General features: G+C 42.9%; 2 protein-coding genes across 2 annotated transcripts in view; one reads left to right on the top strand and one right to left on the bottom strand.

The window, feature by feature from the left end:
• LOC125444037 (semaphorin-6A-like) overlaps nucleotides 1-4,858 on the top strand; it is a 29,495-nt gene extending 24,637 nt beyond the window's left edge. Inside the window, exons 12-15 of the mRNA XM_048516476.1 lie at nucleotides 535-711; nucleotides 2,050-2,190; nucleotides 3,240-3,320; nucleotides 4,801-4,858. Coding sequence (XP_048372433.1) covers nucleotides 535-711; nucleotides 2,050-2,190; nucleotides 3,240-3,320; nucleotides 4,801-4,858 — 457 coding nt within the window. The remainder of the gene's footprint in view (nucleotides 1-534; nucleotides 712-2,049; nucleotides 2,191-3,239; nucleotides 3,321-4,800) is intronic.
• Nucleotides 4,859-11,150: 6,292 nt separating this feature from the next.
• Nucleotides 11,151-21,668, bottom strand: part of LOC125444036 — a 100,962-nt gene continuing 90,444 nt past the window's right edge. The window contains exons 22-27 of the mRNA XM_048516475.1: nucleotides 16,508-16,555; nucleotides 14,802-14,855; nucleotides 14,224-14,259; nucleotides 14,089-14,124; nucleotides 13,417-13,515; nucleotides 11,151-11,335 (exon numbers count right to left, since the gene is read on the bottom strand). Of these exons, the coding sequence (XP_048372432.1) occupies nucleotides 11,151-11,335; nucleotides 13,417-13,515; nucleotides 14,089-14,124; nucleotides 14,224-14,259; nucleotides 14,802-14,855; nucleotides 16,508-16,555 (458 nt within the window). The remainder of the gene's footprint in view (nucleotides 11,336-13,416; nucleotides 13,516-14,088; nucleotides 14,125-14,223; nucleotides 14,260-14,801; nucleotides 14,856-16,507; nucleotides 16,556-21,668) is intronic.

Genomic DNA, 21,668 nt, shown 5'->3' with positions numbered 1-21,668 from the left:
CACTGTGTCCAGAGAGAATGTTTAGTTGGGTATATATTGTCCATGTCCCAGGGTGGGGAACCAATCAATAAGTGTTTGAGTGGAACTTGCTATGCAAAGGTGTTGTTGACTGCATTGTATTGCGGGTAGGGTGTTCAGTCCATTTACATTTATATTTGCATTGGCATTCCCTGCAGTAGCAACAGTATTAGTGAATGCAAATCCTGTGTCTGGGTGGAGTTCATTGTCCATGAACCTATCATGCCCTTGGCCTTTGATTCTGATGTTCTTACTTCTCTCTGTGATACACCTCTGAAGATGCCAGCCACAGAGGCAGCTGAAATGTTAGGAACATGATCTACCAGACCATGGCCACACAGCCCGGAAAGCCCATAATAACCTATTTGGTATGAGTCTTTTCATCAAGCCTAACAAGAAAATTGTGTGTATATATGAATAGCTATATTGTGTTTTTAAAATCATATGTCCAGTAATAGAATCACAAAGCATATGACACGCAATGTAGATTTTTAAACTGCCTTACTGTCAATCCAGGAACCGGATCACTAAAATTGCTGTTGATGTTTCTGCTGGACCCAAGAAGAACCACGTGGTAGCTTTCCTTGGATCACAGATGGGAATGCTTTGGAAGGTTATGGACACATCGGGAGATGGGGCTTTCCTAAGTAACAGTGTTTTCCTGGAGGAGATAGATGTTTACAATCCTGACAAGTATTTATGATTCAATACTCTAGCATATTTTTTTAAAACCAAAAAAATGTGTTTTCATTTTCAAGGGCAGTGGGGAAAATCATGGGAGCTCATTCTTGTCTTTATAAATATTTTTCTGTATTATTTTATTTATTTATTTATTTATTATTTGGATTTTTATACCGCCCAATCCCCGAGGGGCTCTGCTGTACCCATACCCAATAGATAGATAGATAGATTATGCTGTACCCATACTGGATGGATGGATGGATGGATGGATGGATGGATGGATGGATGGATGGATGGATGGATGGATGGATGGATGGATGGATGGATGGATGGATGGATGGATGGATGGATGGATGGATGGATGGATGGATGGATGGATGGATGGATGGATGGATGGATGGATGGATGGATGGATGGATGGATGGATGGATGGATGGATGGATGGATGGATGGATGTGCTTAGAAACAGGCCAGCATCGGCTGGAAACTCTGGCCTGGTGCCGTACATTCAAGTTTTGGGCCAGGATTTGTTTTAATTGAGATGAACTGGACTATACATCCCAGGGACGTTCCATCCTCCACACAACCCAGTGGTGGGTTAAAATCGAAGCCAAACTTAATGAGTTGGGCATTTCCTTGGAGGACCTGCTAATGCTAACAGATCAGGAGGTCTATGGGGCTATCAAGAAGAGACTTTTTGACAGAGAATTTCAACAGATGCTAGAGGAAGCTAATAAAACCTGTTCCCCGATCTCTCTGGGAATACCTGTGGATAGATTAATTGTAGCCCAGTACCTTTATCTCCTGGTTGGGGCCCGGTGGCGTAGAGCAATCACCTTAGCTAGGTGTAATGCCCTGCCTTCTTCCTTTAGCCTTGGACGCCACCTTGGAATCCCACATAAAGAAAGGAAATGCCCGTGTGGCATGGGTTCTGTGGAAACAGTATCTCATATGCTGTTGAATTGTCCTTTTTATGAGATAGGTAGGAAGAAGCATATAATCCCCTTCCTGCATGGAAGTGAAGGCATTACAGATAAACAGAAGGTTATATATCTTTTAAACAGCCACAACTACGAGCTGTTGGAAGCGGTGGCTAAATTTTTAAATGGTGTTATTTTAACTCGTCAGAAGTTGTAAAGTTGTAAAGGCTGTTATAATCTTGCTAAGTTAATCTTAAACAATTTATATGCCATTAAAGGTATTCGAAATCGAAATCGAAATGCTTACAACAGAGATGAACAAAAAAGTAAAAGAACCTAAAAATGATCTGCGACCATAATGGTTATTCTGACCATGACTTGTTTGTAATAATCGAGAGTTATTGATTGATTCTCTTTTTCTTCAAATTAGGTGCCAATATAAAGGTACGCATGCCAAAAGAATTGTGAGCCTACAGTTGGACAAGCCATCTGGGGTTCTTTATGTAGCATTCAGACACTGTTTAATAAAGGTGCCACTGGGAAGATGTGAGCTCCACGGGACGTGCAAGAAGTAGGTCATTCTTGAGTCCTTTTTCTTTCATTGTCATCCTCTTTGTAAAATTACACCTAATATGGATTGTTCTGTTCCCCAAGCGATTTCATATCAGGTACCTTGCACTTGGCCAGAACAGAATGTAAGAGCCATAGACAAATGAGTAACAGCTCAAAAAACGGTTTAATAGTACTGAAAGTTTAGGACTCTGACTCCCAAGAAGTCTAACTAATAAAGGATACTTGCAAGGCTGGAAACAATTGGAGATTATTTGAAGAGCTTGCAGGCACCAATTCTTTTTTAACTGCATCTAAGAAAGTCTGCTGTGCTGCTCTTCTGAGTTCTCCCAGTGTCCTCTATCTGTTTTTCTTGCAGTCCGTTGAACTTAATTACTCAAATGCTATGGATCTCTAACATCTTATACATAACATCTTAGACATCTGGGATATTGCTGCCTTCAGCCCTTCACAGATACCTGAAATTAAAACAAACAAAAGGGACTGCTAACTAATAAAAAATACTGTAGTGCTCTTGTCTATAGAGGGCTTATTAAAAGGGACAGGGTTTAACTAAGGTTCCCTCCCATAGAATGCTGTACAAAAACAATTAAGCTCATTCTATCTTAAGGTATAACTGAGGCTTAAATAAATAAAATAGCGAGGGTGTCCCTAGAGCAGTGTTTCCCAACCTTTTCGAGGTCAGGGTACCCTTGACCTCACTCTTCATATCTCACGGTACCCCTGCTGCCACCCTCCACCTTCCCCTCCCATTGCCCCTGCTTGCCACACACCCCATCTTCCCCTCCCAGGGTGAAGGGTAGCACGGGGGGGTGGGGGGTGGCTGCTGACCTTGTGGCAGGCCCTGCCCCATGGGCCAGCTCCATGTCCTTGCTGGCGCCGGTGGGAGACACCAGGGGGGGCGGTAGTGTTGCCACGGTACCCCTGGGACATGCTCACGGCATCCCAGGGTACCAGGGAACCCTGGTTGAGAATGGCTGCCCTAGAGCCATGACATGGATGGTACATGCAAAGAACCTACAATGACCCACTTCTTTCTTCTCCATTAAGGGCTTGCATAACTTCTCGAGATCCATATTGTGGATGGGTGAAGAAAAGTGAGGAATGCACATACCTCAGACCTGGAGATGGGTGAGTCACCACTGAAATGGATAATGCAATAACAGCACAATCCTATAAAGAGATACTTTAGTCTGAGCTCAGGTATATGTTGGCTAAATTAGCCCATTATAGGTTTACAGCCAGGGGACCCACGAGGATGTGCGGGAGGCATGTCATTTTCACCTTTTCTCCTTACCTGAAAACCACCATAGCCTCTCCCCTCTTTCTCACCCACCAGCCAGCCTAGCTTTGGGCATTTTTCCACTTACCAGTAGCTGCACGCTACTGTAGGCAAGTAGCGCGGGGTCCCCCGGCACTCCCCACTACAGGGGCGGCGACAATGCAGCCACCCTGACACTGCCACTGTCACGCCCCCTCAGCGTGTGTCATTCCTGGCACTCTTCCAAACGGCACCTTTAATGACCCCATGCAGAGCGCGGGGTCGTGGGGAAACCCGGGTGCGCGCCAGAAATGACGCACTTCGTGGCAAGTGGGGAAATGCCCTTTATCTTCCTCACATCTTCAGTTTCCCCTCCTTGCCTCTTGCTGACAGCCTGTCCCTAGGAAAAGACTGTCCCAGTTGCACAGTATTGGTCATTATTGGTCATTGGGCTAAACCCAATTGTAAAATGGGAACTTGCAAGGATTCATGGGAGCAAATAATTTCCCCTGTGTCTCCCTCCCCACATATTTCCCATTTCTTTCCTCCTGACAGCCCCTATATCCTTAACTTTCCTGATTTCTTTCCCTCTTTCAAATTCATAACCAGTCAATTTACTATCTGCTCCCCATCTTTAGCTAACATGTATTATTTATTCATATATTCCCATTTTTCTTTCCATTGGGAAACCAACACCTCATGCTTCCCTCCTCCATTTTGTCCTGACAGCAACCCTGTGAGGTAGGTTAGGCTGGCCTAAAGTCACCTGTGAGCTTTCATGGCAGAGCTAGGATTCAAATCTGGGTCTCCCAGGTCTTAATGTAAAATTCTTTCTGCTATGATACACTGGCTTCTGTGGGATGGATGCCATTAAAAGTAGTAAGCAGCCAGGTCTGGATAACTCATGCTAATTGTGTAGCATCAAGCTGTCAATTGCTTGCTGCTCATGAATCCTCTCTCAAAGGCCAAAATAGCCCTGGAAATGGTCTGCATTTTCCATCATTTTTTGTGTGACAGAAATCAAGTCTTGAAAACTAGCAATACTGTTGTGGTCGCCTAGCAACAGCTACTGAAGACATTTGTTTCTTAAAGCTACATGAACTTTTTTAATATTTGGAGGTTTAACTCTTCTTTTTTTTATGATGTCAGATTTTTTGGGCATCCTTAAGGGTCTTCTCAGATGTGTAGAAAGATCTGTCTTGTCTGTCCATGACTCTACTCTTTGAATTTCAGTACGCACAAATAAGCTAGTGATTGCAAATAGGCCGGGGATGGGGTTATTTATGTACATTGATCTATGTTCACTGATTCTGCCTGAAATTCACAGTTATATTTCTTTCTATTGTTTAGCCAGAAATTTGAGCAGGACATTGAGCATGGAAATGGAAATGGTCTGGACGACTGTTAAAAAAAGTAAATACAGTGCTTGCCTTCTTTCATTTAACACATCTATAAATGATTGTCACCAGGCTGCTGTTTTTTTTTATTTCTCCTATACTCTGTTCCACAGAGAGATGTTAGTAGGGTTGTATATTCTTCCTCCAGACCTTCTTTGTTGTAGAATGCTCCATCTGGGTTCTAGTGCCTACCTAGCCCTGCTCCCTCCATCTGTATGAAAATAAAAATACATTTTGGCATAAATGCTCTTGTATCAAACGCCCTTTCTGCATGGGCCGTGTATGGCGCCCTGGGGATGGCAAAAACGCCGTCCCCAGGGAGCCATTCGCACAGGAGGCGCAGCTGCTTTGCAGCCGTGCCACGTGAGCGGCGTGAAGCTGCCATTTTCCAACCTCGCTTCCCAAGCGAGGTTAATGGAAAACAGTGGCTTGGAGCCGCTGCCGTGCGAATGGCAGCAGCTCCAAGGCGTCTTCCCTCCCCCCATGTCCGGTAGACATACCTGCCCTCCGGCCCCCCGGCACGTCGCCAAGGCCTGGGGACATGCCCCCTCTGTCCTGCAACTCTGGAGCAGTCGCGCAGGGTAAGGGGTGTGTCCCCTGGCCTCAGCGATGTGCCGGAGGGCCGCAGGGCAGGTAGGTCGACCTGACGATGGCGCAGCAGTGCGCTGTTGTCCCGGGAGGTTCTGGGACCATTCATACGAATGATCCCAGAGGGGTCGGGTCGGTGTCATGTACGCCGACCCGACCCCTACCGTGGCTGTGCGGAAACAGCCAAAGTATCATGTTCAATAATGCAAAAAATGGCTTAGAGAAAGACAGTGTGTAAAAATGAATAATTATTCTCATATTGAACTACTGTTTTACATTGTATTTTATGTTTTAATTATGATGTACACCACCCTGAGCCTACTGGGGAGGGCGGTCTAAAAATATAATAAATAAATAAATATTCATTTGGGACTGTATCCTAATGCAAAGGCATATACTTTTCTCATCTCTTGCACCTCAACTGACCTAATTATCGTCTTTCTGTGGTGTAAAATGATAAAGTGTAAAAACGATATAGTGCTTCCTTAGTTCCCAAAACTATCACATCATGACAGAGTGTTCAGAGAAACACATGGGCCCCTTCCACACATGCAGAATAATGACCTTTCAATCCACTTCCACAATTGTTTGCAAGTGGATTTTGCTATTCCGCACAGTAAAATCCAGCTTCAAAGTGCATTGAAAGTGGATTGAAAGTGGATTATTCTGCATGTGTGGAAGGGACCACGGCTCTGAAGATGCCAGCCACAAATGTGGGCAAAACGTTAGGAGCTAAAAAACCCAGATCGAGGCCATAGAGCCCCCCCCCCCAACACAACCAGTGGATCAAAAGATGTTGAGAGGAGATGAGCTGATTTTTTTCCAGTGTGCTTCTAATTACCATTGAATATATGAAAGGACTTCTCTTTAAGTTATAAACTCAGCAATCATATCTCATCAGCAAGCCATGGCTCAGTGATAGAGCATGTGTTTTACATACAGAAGGTCTCCAGTTCAGTCTATGGCAGTGTTTCCCAACCTTGACCTCACTCTTCATATCTCACAGTACCCCTGCCACCACCCTCCACCTTCCCCTCCCATTGCCGCTGCTTGCACACACCCCACCTTCCCCTCCCAGGGTGAAGGGAAGCACTGGGGGGGGGGTGGCTGCTGACCTTGTGGCAGGCCCTGCCCCATGGGCCAGCTCCATGTCCTTGCTGGCGCCGGTGGGAGACACCACAAAAATGAGGGGGGGGTAGTGTTGCCGCGGTACCCCTGGGACATGCTCACGGCACCCCAGGGTACCACGGTACCCTGGTTGAGAATGGCTGGTCTATGGGGATCATATAGCTAGGTGTAAAGCAGATCAATGTACTTATGTGTTCATGTGAATAAGAATTTGAGCTTCTTCCATTCCCTTCAACAGGGTTTACTTGGAGACACAGCTTCCTTTTGAATAGCGCTGAAGAAAGTTTGCAAAAGTACCCATGAACATAATTGCTGTTGACATTTCAGTTGTTTGTGTGTGTGTGTACGCATTTTTCCCCTTTATGAACAAAGTGGACATGTTTGTAACAATTTTGTTCACCCAGATGTTGAATTGACAGCTTTGAGGAACTAGCACTTTTCAAGTTCTTGGAACAATTAGAAACACCATCTTTTCATTCATAGATATGATACTAGGAAACTAATTGTATGAAAGCAAAACTTTTTCAACCCCCCCCCCCTTTGAAGCAAAGGGAACATAGTTTCAGGTTGTAGCTCCAAAATTGGGGTTACGCATGAATTACTGCTAGTTGTCTCTGGAAAATTACTTCAGGATTACTTGAATCTTTTTGCATGGACAAGTCTACACCAATTCCAATCGTAAAAGTAATTTGCGCATTCACTGTTATCCTTGTATAAAAAATACCAGTGTATCTTCAGTTGACAGACCTTTTGACAGAAGGTTTACAATATAATATGATTCAGTGTATATGTGGGAACACAACGACAAGAATACTCAAATTCTCTCCTACTGCATTAAAAGAAGGAGAGGGGAAAATGAGAAGTTGGTGAAATTCATGTTATTTGCCTTTTGCATTTTTGGATGGTAGAACATCTGAGCCTGTTTTCCAAGTAAGTTAGAAATCATTCTAAACAAGAAATCCAACAAATGCAGCACCTTATCTAATGAAACACAAACAAATCCTCCAATGTTAGCAAGATGCCATATTGAACTAGGAAAACAGACATAGAAACTTATATTAGAAGTAACACTAAATAATGACCATGCAGATTGTATATCAAATCAAGAAAAATATCTTAAAAGTTCCTATGAATGATTCTCAGTCAATAACCAGGACAGAAAATGATGAGATTTCAGCGTAGTATTTCAACGTTTATTTGGTCCTCCAGAAGATAATATGCCGGGTTACAGCACAAAGTAGTGATTTTCTGTAACACATTCAAGAGATGCCTCACAAAATTCTGGGCCGTTTCCGCACGGCCAAAAACAGCGACGCGATGACGTCGCAAATTGCGACGCATCCCAAAAAAAGCGTTCACACAGACAGGCGGAGCTGCGGGCGTCCGCAGCCCCGCAGAAATGTGGCAGTTACGCGCGAGGAAAGCGCTTCTGGAAGCTGGCGATCTCGCTGACGTTAAGCCTGCGCTGAAGCCGTGCAGGCCAGCGCCATTTGTGGCGACAGCTCCCGTGGCGGCTGTTAAGCCACGAGATGCTTGGCGTCGATGCGTCACATGGGGAAAAAGAGTGGTTTTAAGCGTTTTCTGCATACACCGTCTTCGCGCCGGTTTAGCGTTTTCGCGACGGCGCGACTGCGCACCTCCGCCGCTGCGCGTGCGAACGCTCTCGCTCTGACGCTTCTTTTTCCGTTGCGACGACGTCATATTTTGCCCGTGCGGAAACGGCCCTGGATAATTCTTTGCCTCAGAATAAACCTTCATGGGCTTCTCCACTATTTCCAGATGATGTTGCTATCCTGCTCTGCTTACTAACATTGGAGAATTTGATAGTATTTCATTAGATAAGGTGTTTATTTGTTGGATTTATTGTTAAGCGTTATTGCATGCCCTCTTTTTCTCTTGCAATTGTGTCAGGAATTAAACAAAAAGGAAACATTAAGAATGCTTTTACGGAATACAAAAAATGCTAAATGCCAATTGGCATAGATTTTGACAGTAATAATGCAGCGAATCATTATCCAGTAGATGTCACTGTTGATCTTGACCAAAGTCTCCCTGAAACCTAGAGGTTATTTTGAAAGTCTAAACTAATCCATTTTCTCCTGAAAACATGGTGGTTTCAAAATTTACATGGTGGTTTCAAAACTCTTTTCCTTGTATTGTACCCTTTTTTTTTCTAAACTGTTTCTCTGACCAAAGTGTACTTTGAAATGTTAAGAACATAAGAACATAAGAACAAGCCAGCCGGATCAGACCAGAGTCCATCTAGTCCAGCTCTCTGCTACTCGCAGTGGCCCACCAGGTGCCTTTGGGAGCTCACATGCAGGATGTGAAAGCAATGGCCTTCTGCGGCTGTTGCTCCCGATCACCTGGTCTGTTAAGGCATTTGCAATCTCAGATCAAAGAGGATGCAATCTCAGATCAAAGAGGATCAAGATTGCATGTTCAGCCTCCATTTGGAGTCAGTGAGATATGAATGGTCTCTATTACTTTTGATAGCAGCCAATATGTGATAAAGCACCCCAGGGTCTAATGGGCTACACTGCACAGTTGCTGATCTTTTCAAATAGGTAAAATCCTGGGGATCTGCTGATTGGTGTTCAGGGTGATTAGAAAGAATGTAGTGCCCCACTCCTTGGACAAATGACTGGCACAATTTTAGCATTTATAAGAGAAGAAAAGTTTGAATTTATACCCCACTTTTCTCAACTGTAAGGTGTCTCAAAGCGGTTTACCAACTCCTTCCCTTCCTCTACCCACCACAGAAATCTTGTGAAGTAACTCCACCTGGTGGAGCTGACAGAATTCTGAAGAACTGTGACTAGCCCAAGGTCACCCAGTAGGCTTTTACATGCTTAATAATAAAGGGCTGTGGCCCAATTTTATTCCAAAGAGAATGGTGTTATGTTATTGGGGCAAATTGAGACTCTGCATATCAGCACGCAAAACAATCCCGCTCACCAGATTAGTGTCCACTATTCATGTGGAGGAGTGGGGAATAAAATCCAGCTCTCCAGATTAGAGTCTACCACTCTTAACCACTACGCCATGCTGGTACAACCGTAACTATTAGATTTCAGGAGAGAAGTACTCATCGGGGCTACTTTGTGCACGTGGGTTCCGCAGCCAACTGGCAAAATGCATGCTGAACATTGTTCCCAGGTGCATAGTGCCCCTAGCTAGATTAAGGTAACTGAAACTCATTCCGCACAAGCAGAATAATGCACTTTCAAACTGCTTTCAGTGCTCTTTGAAGCTGTGCGGAATGGCAAAATCCACTTTGCAAACAGTTGTGAAAGTGGTTTGAAAACACATTATTTTGTGTGTGCGGAAGGGGCTTGAGATTTTAAAAAAACTTCCAGAGAAGTTTCATAATATTCCAGATAACTATCTGCTTAGTGTCATAGCCAGAATCCCTGGAATATTTCAGACATGTCTAGTTTACCTTTCCTGTGCTAAGAGAAAGAATGTAGAAATCCTGCCTTGAGAAAGAATCCTCCTAAGAGAAAGAATGTAGAAATCCTGCCTTGATATCAGAATTCCTCAAGATTCTATCATGTTTCAATTATGGAATTATCCCTTTCCTTTAAAAAAAAACCCCGAAGTGTTCTTGAGTCTCTTGTTCTACTCCTTGAAGGAAATGTGCCCTTTATCCATAGAAGTTATCTACACAGAATTCTCCAAACCTCATAGGAAACATTAATATGTTTGGTCTTGGGAAAGATTATGGTGACAACCAGTGAAGATGTGCTCCAGAGCAATGATTGCTAGATATGAACACAGCTTCTTCTGCCTGCAGAGACACAGGCCCCTTCCGCACACGCAAAATAATGCGTTTTCAAACCACTTTCACAACTGTTTGCAAGTGGATTCTGCTATTCTGCACAGCTTCAAAGAGCACTGAAAGCAGTTTGAAAGTGTATTATTCTGCATGTGCAGAAGGAGCCACAGTAAAAGAAGGTATAAAAAGCACTTTCATATCAGTGACCTTGATTTGTTCCTTCTTCACTCAGTTTTTCCTCTCACTGGAGAACTTTGGAAAAGATGCTGTGATGTCCAACACAAACAAATAAAATGTACATAGTGTACATAGAAAAATGCATAGTGACAGATGGTGTATCTAACCCAAACCACAGTGTATAAAGTCAATGAAATGAAGCGGAACTGAGGGATGGGTGACAAGACACTGTTGTCTGTATTTTACATATAACATAGTATAGAAGTGTTCCTATGCCAATTCATGAATCAGAGCGTCGGAGATATGGACTTTAACAATGCCAGTGTTACATGTTTTTCCAACCTCTGTGATCATGAACTTCCATTTGACTGGGGCTCATTCCGCACATGCAGAATAATGCCCTTTCAAACTGCTTTCAGTGCTCTTGGAACTGTGCGGAATAGCAAAATCCACTTGCAAACAATTGTGAAAGTGGTTTGAAAACGCATTATTTTGCGTGTGCGGAAGGGGCCTATGATTGTTGAATGAATGTTTGAAACTGAATCACACAGAAGACGACTGCAAGTATGCTTTGGTTTTTTAAAAAAAAACCACAAAATTAAGCCCCCCCCCCTTATTGTACAAATCAGGTTTTAAGCAATGGCTAACCACATTGCTTCAGCACATTGCGAACCCACAATACACTTGATCTCTTCCACAATCTTTTTCCAAACGCTGACAACATTTTTCTTGGCTGCGTTGATGAGTTTTACTGTTTCTTCAAGGGCATAGTTTCTCTTGAAGGTAGAATACTGTTTGTGGTATCTTGCCATTTTTCCTGAAAATGGGAATGTAAAGTCATTTTGGATTACTGGGAAATGCATGACGGTCAGGCCATTATCGCCACAGAAAATGAAGCAGTTGGACGGATTCTCTGTATCTTTGGCCCCTTCCGCACACGCAAAATAATGCGTTTTCAAACCACTTTCACAACTGTTTGCAAGTGGATTTTGCCATTCCACACAGCTTCAAAGAGCACTGAAAGCAATTTGAAAGTGCATTATTCTGCATGTGCGGAATGAGCCTTTCATTTCTTCTTCATTTATCTTGGGCAGATTCTGCACGGGCCAAAAACAGCAGTGTGAAACTGGTGTGAACCCGGTATAAAATGATTTAAAACGGTGTAAAAAGGTTTACATTGTTTTCACACTGTTTTCACACCACTGTTCCCAATCCGCCTTGGGAAATGGGATCCTGTTTCTCTGATAGTAGTCAAGTTTTTTTGAGGGTCTGAATGAACCACAAAAAGAGGGGAAAAGCCTCAGTTTCCTGAGGAGACTGCTAAATCCATGCATCACTGAGTTAAGCTACTTCTCATGCTGCACTTAGGGATTCTTCCTAAAATAGCAGAGGATGTTGGATGGTTCCATCCTCACGCTTCTTAAAGTATGCCAGAAGCTCAAGGTTATGTCAGTATGTCAGAAGCTCAAGGCTACCATGCATACGATTAGTTCCCTCTATTGAAAGAGTGGAGACATACTGAAAAATCCTACTCTGGAGATACTGCACCTACCACTAACATAATGTCAGAAGGGGACATGAACAGAACAAGTCTGCACTTCGTTGTGTCCCTCAGCTCCACATGAGCGACAGGCTCTTATATGGCGAACTGAATTTGTTTCCATGCTGCTACACATAGAGACTGCTGAGTGACGTTGGTCTAGTCACAGTGCTCTCAGAACTCTCTCAGCCCCACCTATCTCACAGGGTGTTAGTTGTGGAGAGAGAAAAGGAAGGAGTTTGTAAGCTGCATTGAGACTCCTTACAGGAGAGGCAGGTAGGGTATAAATCCAAACACTTCTTCTTCCTTTCCCATAATATTGAAACTTAGGAGCACCAAATAAAGTCAATGGGCAATTGGCTCAGGGTGAACACAAAGAAATTCTTTGCCCAATTCTTCTCAATGAATAATAGACCTGCCATCCATGGTCCCAATGCTTTTTCATGGAAATTCTCTTGGCTAAGATTCTCTTATGTGTGTCTGCATATCTTCAAATACAGCTCCTGCAAAATAAAAAAAAAAGAAATCTATATATTGCTGGAATCAGCAGGGAAAGCTGAGTACAACCATGTATTCCTGAATGCTGAATTATTCCTATAAAATGTTCCAATTTTCATGCTTTTTTCTGCTTTAGTTATTTGCATATGGAGTATAAGTAGTGAATATTGTAGATACTGGTCTACATAGCTTAGAAACAGCAGCAAAGTAATTAATAAATTGGGAAAATCAACAATTTTTTTTAAAAATGGACTAAAAAGGATGGCAGTGGTCTATTCTGGATAGCACAAATAAAATGTCCTGAGGATGCACAAAAGGCATCTTGAGGTATAAAGTGTTCTGAAGGCATCTTGGGGGTAAAGCTGGGAGGAGTTTCTCCTCAAGATTAAACATTTCACCAGATACTACAGACTCCTTCCCACTCCACTGCTTCACTTCAGTCTGGCTTCAGAGATGAGTCACAAGTATTCAGGCCACCAGGACACATTCAAAGGCAGCTGCAAATGAATATACTAATACAATTGCAAAAAGAAACTACAAATGAACGCCACACACACACACACACACACACAAATGTAATGGCATCTCATCCCCACTCCCATCGGTGAGGTGAACAAAACAGATACTTCACCACGCAAATCACTCTATGCTGTGCTGTGGATAGAAACACACCTCACTGTGATATGCCTCTGAAGGTGCCAGCCATAAAAGTGGGCAAAACATTAGGAGCTAAAACTACCAGACCACAGCCACACAGTCCAGAAAACCCAGAAGAGCCAATTGTAGGTTGCTATTTTGCATACATATCTGTTGCATAACCCCATTGAAGGTATTACAGTAATGTCCTGTAGCACTCTAACCTTCCACTGGCTGCTCTGATGGAGGTTTTCTTCTTGGGTCCAGCTGACCAACTGGATTTCTTCCAGGAATGATCGAATTTGGAATCACTTGGCTGCCATCTGCATTGGGAAACACAAATAATGTGATCTAGCTTCACAGGGCACCACTCCTTTTCAACAAGCAGGAGCGTAGGGCAATTCATTTATTCTACTACATCCACAATGAAGACACAATGCATGGGTGTGGTGATGTACTGGTTAAGAGTGACAGACTCTAATCTGAAGATGCGGGTTTGATTCTCTACTGCTCTGCATGAACAGCAGATCTAATCTAGAGAACCAGATTTGATTCCCCACCCCTCTCTATGAACCTTGGGTCAATCACAGTTCTCCCAAAACTCCCCTAACCTCACCTACCTCACAAGCTCTCTGTTGTGGGTAGGGAAAGGAGATTGTAAGCCAATTTGAGACCCCTTGAAGGTAGAGAAAATACGGGTATGAAAACCAACTTGCTGCCTTCTTTATGAGCTAAAGTTTGTTAATTAAATGAGTGATCCACATCATCAAACCATAAAGAATGGGTTCCAACTAGACTAGAAGGACTAGACTCCAAGACATCCAAATCCAAGTCCAGTTCTCTATCCACCAAGGAAATGAAAAGTCAACACAAACATGCTAATTTCAGTAACTTACCTTTCACTACTTCCATGGGTTTGTCCATGACTTTATCTAAAAGGGAAAAAAGAAACTGAAAAGAGGGATTAGAATACAGGACATCCAAATCCAAGTCCAATTCTCTATCCATCAGGGGAATGAAAAGTAACTTACCTTTCATTAATTCTACAGGTTTGTCCACGACTTTATCTTAAAGGAGAAATAAAGAGAAAAGGAACTAGATTGTGTTCTGCCCAATCCAAGTCCAATCTTCTATTAACCAAAGAAATCAAAATTTGATATGAGCATGTCAGTTTCAGCAACTTGGATGGATGGATGGATGGATGGATGGATGGATGGATGGATGGATGGATGGATGGATGGATGGATGGATGGATGGATGGATGGATGGATGGATGGATGGATGGATGGATGGATGGATGGATGGATGGATGAGAAACTGAAAAAGAGGGACTAGAAGCCTGGACACACAGGTCCAAGTACAATTTTCTATCCACCAAAAATATAAAGAGCAAGCGGAGGATAATGTTATTAACAACAACCTACTTTTCATTACTTCCAAAAGCTTCTCCACAACCTTGTCCACTACTTTATATAAAAGCAGAAAAGATGAGAAATTGTAAATAGGGACATGACTCAAGGATACCCAGATCCAAGTCCAGTTTTCTGTTTGGTCTTCTGACATTGTCCCATGCCCTCCAATTCTGGCCTTGGCTACAGAAAAGCAGTACCTTTTATAGACTCATAAATTTCTTGCTCACAGCCAAGTGCACTTCCCCATAAACCTGTGAACAAGGAAGAAATGGTATCAAGGATGTAGGTAAAGGGGGGTTCCTAACCCTAACCCAACCCCCCCCCATTCATGTCCGAAGCTTCATGTCCGAAGCTTGTCTCAAATGGGAGGTAATAGGAGATGGGGCTACACTTTTGAGGGTCCATAACTTTGGACCCCCTGAACCAAACTTCACCAAACCTGGGTGGTATCATTAGGAGAGTTTCCTAAAGATACCCTAAAAGTTTGGTGCTGCTAGTTTAACAATTACACCCCTGACAGCAGGCACCCCCCAAATTTCCCCAGATTCTCCTTTTAAATCCACCCCCTTCAGCATGGATTTAAAGGGAGAATATGAGGTCTTCAGTTTAGAAGAAGAAGAGTTGGGATTTATACCCTCCCTTTCTCTCCTGTAGGAAACTCAAAGGAGTTTACAATCTCGTTGACCTCCCCCCCTCACAACAAACACCCTGTGAGGTGGGTGGGGCTGAGTTCTGAAAAGCTGTGATTAGCTCAATGCCACCCACCTGGCCTGTGTGGGAGCACACAGGCTAATCTGAATTCCCCAGATAAGTCTCCATAGCTCAAGTGGCAGAGCAGGGAATCAAACCCGGTTCCTCCAGATTAGAATGCACCTGCTCTTAACCACTACGCCACATTGAAAGTGATGCTGTTTCATGGTGGGGGATAATCCACCCCAAAACAGCATCACTTTCAATGTTGTTTAACTGGGGACCCCAGATTCTCCCTTTAAGGTGGATTTAAAAGGAGAATTTGGGCTCTCTAGTTTAAACACCATTGAAAGTGATGCTTTTTGGGGGTGGATTCCAGCATCACAGCAGCTGCCCGGGGGGGGGGCGCAAAACTCCACCAGGCTCCATTTTCCCTCTATGCCTCTGCCCAGAGGAGAGGGCAGAAGGAACTGCCAGCTGCCAGCTGGGAGCCCAGCTGGTGGGGGGAGGGCAGGGCAGGGCAGGGGAGTCTGCCGTCCCTGGCCTTGGAGAGCTGCTTTTATCAGCGCTAGGCCAGGGGTGGGGCTTGGGGAGGCGTGGTCATGCCCTGGGGAAGGTGGGGGTGTGGCCCCCCATAAAAATCTATACCTATTTCCCTGAATGGTATTAATAGCCTTGTAGTTCACCCAACAGCATTAAAGGGTCAAAGTTAATTTTTTGGGCACAAATTTACCATGTTTGGGATACCTTGTGTAAAAGCTGGTTAGATCCAAACCATCAGCTATCATTATAAATAACATTATAAATCACAACCTACGTGTGACTGAGCAAAGCCAATTTTGTACTTAAAAATGGCATTCAGTGTCTAAAGTGGGGAAAATAAAACCCAACTAATGATTTGGACAGAAAGCTCAAGTCATATCTAAGCCCCAAAACTGAACCTGAAATGCTTTGCTACAACATGCATATTACAGATGTAGTGTGGGATCCAGCTTCCAGCATTTTCATTCAATCCTGTCCAGTCCTCCACTTTCCTACAGTCCCATCCTACATGAATGGATGGATGGATGGATGGATGGATGGATGGATGGATGGATGGATGGGAAACTGAAAAAGAGGGACTAGAAGCCTGGACACACAGGTCCAAGTACAATTTTCTATCCACCAAAAATATAAAAAAGCAATAATGGAGATAATGTTATTAACAACCTACCCTTCATTACTTCCAAAGGTTTCTCCACAACCCTGTCCACTACTTTATCTTAAAGCGGAAAAGATAAGAAATTGTAAATAGGGACATGACTCAAGGATACCCAGATCCAAGTCCAGTTTTCTGTTTGGTCTTCTGACATTGTCCCGTGTCCCCTGATTCTGGCCTTGGCTACAGAAAAGCAGTGCCTTTTATAGACTCATAAATTTCTCACTCACTGCCAAGTGCACGTTCCCATAAACGTGTGAACAAGGAAGAAATGGTATTAATAGCCTTGTAGTTCACCCAACAGCATTAAAGGGTCAAAGTTAATTTTTTGGGCACAAATTTACCATGTTTGGGATACCTTGTGTAAAAGCTGGTTAGATCCAAACCATTAGCTATCATTATAAATAACTTAGACCTACGTGTGACTGAGCAAAGCCAATTTTGTACTTAAAAATGGCATTCAGTGTCTAAAGTGGGGAAAATAAAAACCAACTAGTGTTTTGAACAGAAAGCTCAAGTCATATCTAAGCCCCAAAACTTTGCTACAACATGCATATTATAGATGTAGGGTGGGATCCAGCTTCCAGCATTTTCATTCAGTCCTGTCCAGTCCTCTACTTTACTACAGCCCCATCCTACATGACCTTGATCTAGGCACATCACAGGATCACCAGCAGAGCCCTTTAGAGTTGTCAAAAAGGACCTCCTCGCTTCCTTTTTACTGGCAGTGAATTTAGTTGGATCCAAGCTGAATATTATTTTCATATCCATTAATAATCACAAGCAGATGCATTCTGGGCTGATCATGCAAATATTGTTTGTTATCTTGCCAAATCCCGCCCTGGGTTTGGCTTGCTCAGAACACCAGGCTGTCCTGAAGCAAAATGCATATGATGTACCCTGCAGATAGCAGACGACTTTCTCCTCCTCCTTTTCTTTCAGTTGACAATTTTTAAAAACACTCCCAAAGTATCTGAGGTCTACATATGCTCCTAGGCCAGGAACACCAACTTCATGTGGGGTAAATTCAAACCAGCTCCCCAATTAAAATCAACAAAGTGCTAATGACAAGTCAAAAACAAAAGTGAAGAAGCAGAAAAGTTGGTTTTCATACCCCACTTTTTTCTACCTTTCAAGAGTCTCAAAGCAGCTCATAATCACCTTTCCTTTTTTATTTTTAGACCTACCTGGCTGGCTAAGAGCACCAGAAGATAGAAGGAGGAGGAGGAGGAGGAGGGAGGAGGAAGGAGGAGGGAGGAGGAGGAGGAGGAGGAGGAGGAGGAGTTTGGATTTATACCTTACTTTTCTCAACAATAAGGAGTCTCAAAGTGGCTTACATATCATTGCTGGTGTGGTGAGGATGAGCTCATCTGAAAGCAGGCAGAAGGCTATCTCCACATACTCTTCTCACTTTCTGATGCTAACTTTATTCTATGACTTATTTTTAAACAAAAGTTATTTTTAAACAAAAGTAATAATGCTCTCCAGAGACAATGTTGTACACCTAAAAGAATGAAAGTGCTTTAAAACCTGTTAAATATTGTTTGGTCTTGGTTTTCCATTCCTCCCCCTTGGAATCTGTCCCCCCCCAAAAAAAAAACTAATGCCATATTGAATGGTGCCAGCTCATCCAGGCACAGTTGCACGGTGTGGGATCTGTCTTTGATGTAGCATTTGGAATTGGACAAAATGTGGCATGCTAAACGAAAGGACAGGATGGAATAGCTGTGCCAGGGATTGTAGATCAGTTTAAGTACATAAGAGTTAAAGCCCACCGATTCCTTCAGTAGAGAAGCACATTGAAGGAGAAGGGGTTCCTCCACTGTATGCTCACAACAGTCACACCCACTGATGAGGTTACTGCTGGTGATTCAACCAAGTGAACAATTTCACAAGTTTGGGATGGGGGAGAGACACAATTTATGATACTAAGGTCTTTCTTTATCTTTATTAACCTTTAATAGGCATAGATAGACCAGGATTTACACAGACGCATTCTGCAGTCTCAAGTATAGTTCAGTAGCAAGGAAATAGTCCACATAACTTGACGGTTGACTTCGAGGGATTAAAATCACTTCAGATTTTTTTTAAAAAAAATAGCCAGAGCAAATGACAATAAATACCCCTACACATCAATGTAAAAATACAATCGAATATAAAATTGCAATAAAAATAGATCTGTTTAGCAAGTTAAAAGCAAAATAATACAGCAATAGGTATCCTACCATGCCGAATATTAGACAGATTGGAGAAGATACCTATCTTTTATAAGAAGTTCTACGTTTGTTTTATGGTGATACTAAGGTATTCAAAAGACATTTTTATGTTTGGAACAGAAGTATTGATATTCACAACAGAAGTTTGGATATATCTGAAACAGAATTACTGATATAAAGAAAATTGTTCCAAAATGTATCAACAGTTGCATCACCCATTACTATATACTGAGCACAAAGCAAAAAAAAAAGAATGGTATCATGGCCTAGTCTGAAGAACAGCAACCATTTTAATAATTTCTGTTCAGATTCCACAGTTCCATTGGTTATCAGGATAGTTTGGATGCAAAACTAACCCACTGATCTTGGGCAATTAAAGCACATTTTAAATGCCCTGACTTGATACATGTCCCTAGGACATCTAAATGAACATCTTGCTTCAGCCCTGTCTTTATCAGGTGACTAAGAACTGCATGAATGTTAACAACCTTTATGATCAACAAGAAAGAAATTTCTGCTGAGAACTCTCATCCATTTATTCCTTCTTCTTCCAAATGTGACTGATAGAACAATGGCTCTGTGTGTGGGTGGGTATTTTTGAGAGAGAGAGAGAGATTTCAGATTTTTCTGCAAAATGTGGGCCTCTTCTCAGGTTTGTGGAAAGATCTATCCATGGCCCCAATCTGTGGATTTAAGTATCTACAAATGAAGCCATGTTGAGAATTAGGTCTCTCAACTGAAGACATTTAGATCAATTGATTTGCTCACTGGTTATATAATTCACAGCTGAGCAGTGAGCAATGGTAACTATGACAAAGGGAAAGTGCATACACGACTCTTCTGGGGTTATGTGGCAATGAATATGAACAAATTGCTGTGCCTGTATGGACGGGGATGGGGATGCTCCAAGGGCATTCCCGAAGGTAGAGCTGACTTTAGTCTGCTTCTAACACCCTTTTGGCCCAGGAACACCCCCTTTTCCAGGTGTAGATTGGTGGCACCAGAAATGGTGGGAGTAAGCCATTGATCTCAATGGGCTTTTTGCCAGCTTCTTTTCTCAGTGGTTGTGCTGCCAGATGTCTCTTTGGAGGTGGCGCAGCAATGCTGGGCCCGGCTAGTACTAATCTACCTCCCTCCTTTAGATCGGACTGTAACTGATGTATTTCTTAAACACAAACAAACAAAGAACCTTTAATGGCATTACAACATTATATACATAGATCCACTTAACCCAATAGAGGGAAGCTAAAATAAATGGACAGGTAGAGAAGGCTGATGTTCAGGATCTGCTCCTAAAGCGTTGTTTTATATACAGGTCCAAAAATTTGGTGACTGCATCGTTTACATCACTACTGGAGCTGTCCAACAGAAAGGTGATCTTTTGCAAGTCAGATGCATACTCTTTTTTGAGTAGCAGAGGTGACAGGTGTTTGACTCTAGGTCCTGTGTAAAGTGGACAATAAAGTAGAATATGATCTATAGAGTCTACACAGTTCCCATTGCATATGCATAGCCTTAGGTGGTAAAGGGTTTTAATGTATCCTCCCCTGTCGTCACATTGACTGATGGAAGGAACATTTACAGCGGGCCAACTTTATCATTGCTCTCTGAGACCTGGAGCCTTGGTTACATCTGGTGCAGGTATTGAGCCCCTTATTACCCACTGTGCTAGGTGATACCTAGAGCTAAGAAAACAGAGCTCTGGAAGCCTTACACCCGAGATAGGGTCTGGCGTTCCCTGGGTGTCAAACAACCTTCCTTCCTCAGAAGCTGGAAGAAGTCTCTTTAGAAGGTATGCATGGCCAGATAATCCAAAAGTGAAAGCCTAATTTGTTGATTTTTTGGCTTTCTATAATGCCCCACCATTTCCGAGGTGACAAAGAAGTCTTGAGGGCTTTATATATGACAAGTGAGGCTGCATCAGTGGTTGGAAACAGATCTTGTTTGCATCAATATTTATTTGGCTTTGGTAACCGATGGCCAGCCATGCTCTTGTCTCCTAAGAGATGTTGCCGGTTTGGCGAGAGGCACAGGGTGGCGTAAGGCAGTGAGGCATGCACCCAAAAGTTTAAATCAAGAAGCAGGTGTACTTTCGCTCAGCTGTGTTGGACCAAGGGCCTATCCAGAAGTGGGACTCCATATAATAGTTGCTGGGCCACCGAAATTTCCAGAATTGTTAAAGACTTTTAATGCAGGCACAAATTGATGGCCACTTGTTATGGAAAAAAGCAGTAGGATTGCTGATACACTGACCATGGAGTTTGTAACAGCATGGTCTCTGTGGCTGGCAACCAACCCTCTCTATAATGGAGGGTGCCACTCCTAAATATTTAAAACATTTGACCTGTTCCCAATTAGTGACTTCCTAGCACCCAGCATGAGATGGCTTCCAGGATTTTTAGAAAACACTACAACCTTGATTTTTTTTGAGAGTTGAGTGTCAAGGAGCCATTGGTTGGCCACAGTATTAGGTTGCAGGTTGCTACTGGAATTAAGCTTCATGCCGATTTTGGTGTCTGACAACAAAACTTCGTCGTCGACATATAACAATGGGGGGACTTGGATGTCCATCTAAGTTTTGGACAGTGTGAGTTTACAGATTTAAGTTTGCTTGCTAGGACAGTCATTTAAATAAAGATTAAAAGAACTGGTGCAAGGGACACAGCCTTGTTTTACTCCCTTGGAGACAGATATTTTTTTGGGTGTAAGCGATCCCTCCCTGATTGCATTTGATTTGGCATACTGTGTTATGGTGTGAAACACACTGCTTGATTAGGAGGAGATCAATCTATTCTCTACACCCATTTTTCCAAGTTTATGCCCACTTAGCTTATCTCTTGGGACAGAGTCAAAGAGCCTATGATGTCCAGGAATGCTGCATACAATGGCCTTTTGATTTTATTACAGGTTTTGGTTATTAGTTGGTTAATGGCAAACCATTATGTATGATCGAGGGTAGA

The sequence above is a fragment of the Sphaerodactylus townsendi genome, linkage group LG15, assembly GCF_021028975.2.
Source record: "Sphaerodactylus townsendi isolate TG3544 linkage group LG15, MPM_Stown_v2.3, whole genome shotgun sequence".
Taxonomy (NCBI): domain Eukaryota; kingdom Metazoa; phylum Chordata; class Lepidosauria; order Squamata; family Sphaerodactylidae; genus Sphaerodactylus; species Sphaerodactylus townsendi.
Note: the sequence above shows the minus strand (reverse complement) of the source record. Positions and strands in the feature narration are given on the sequence as shown.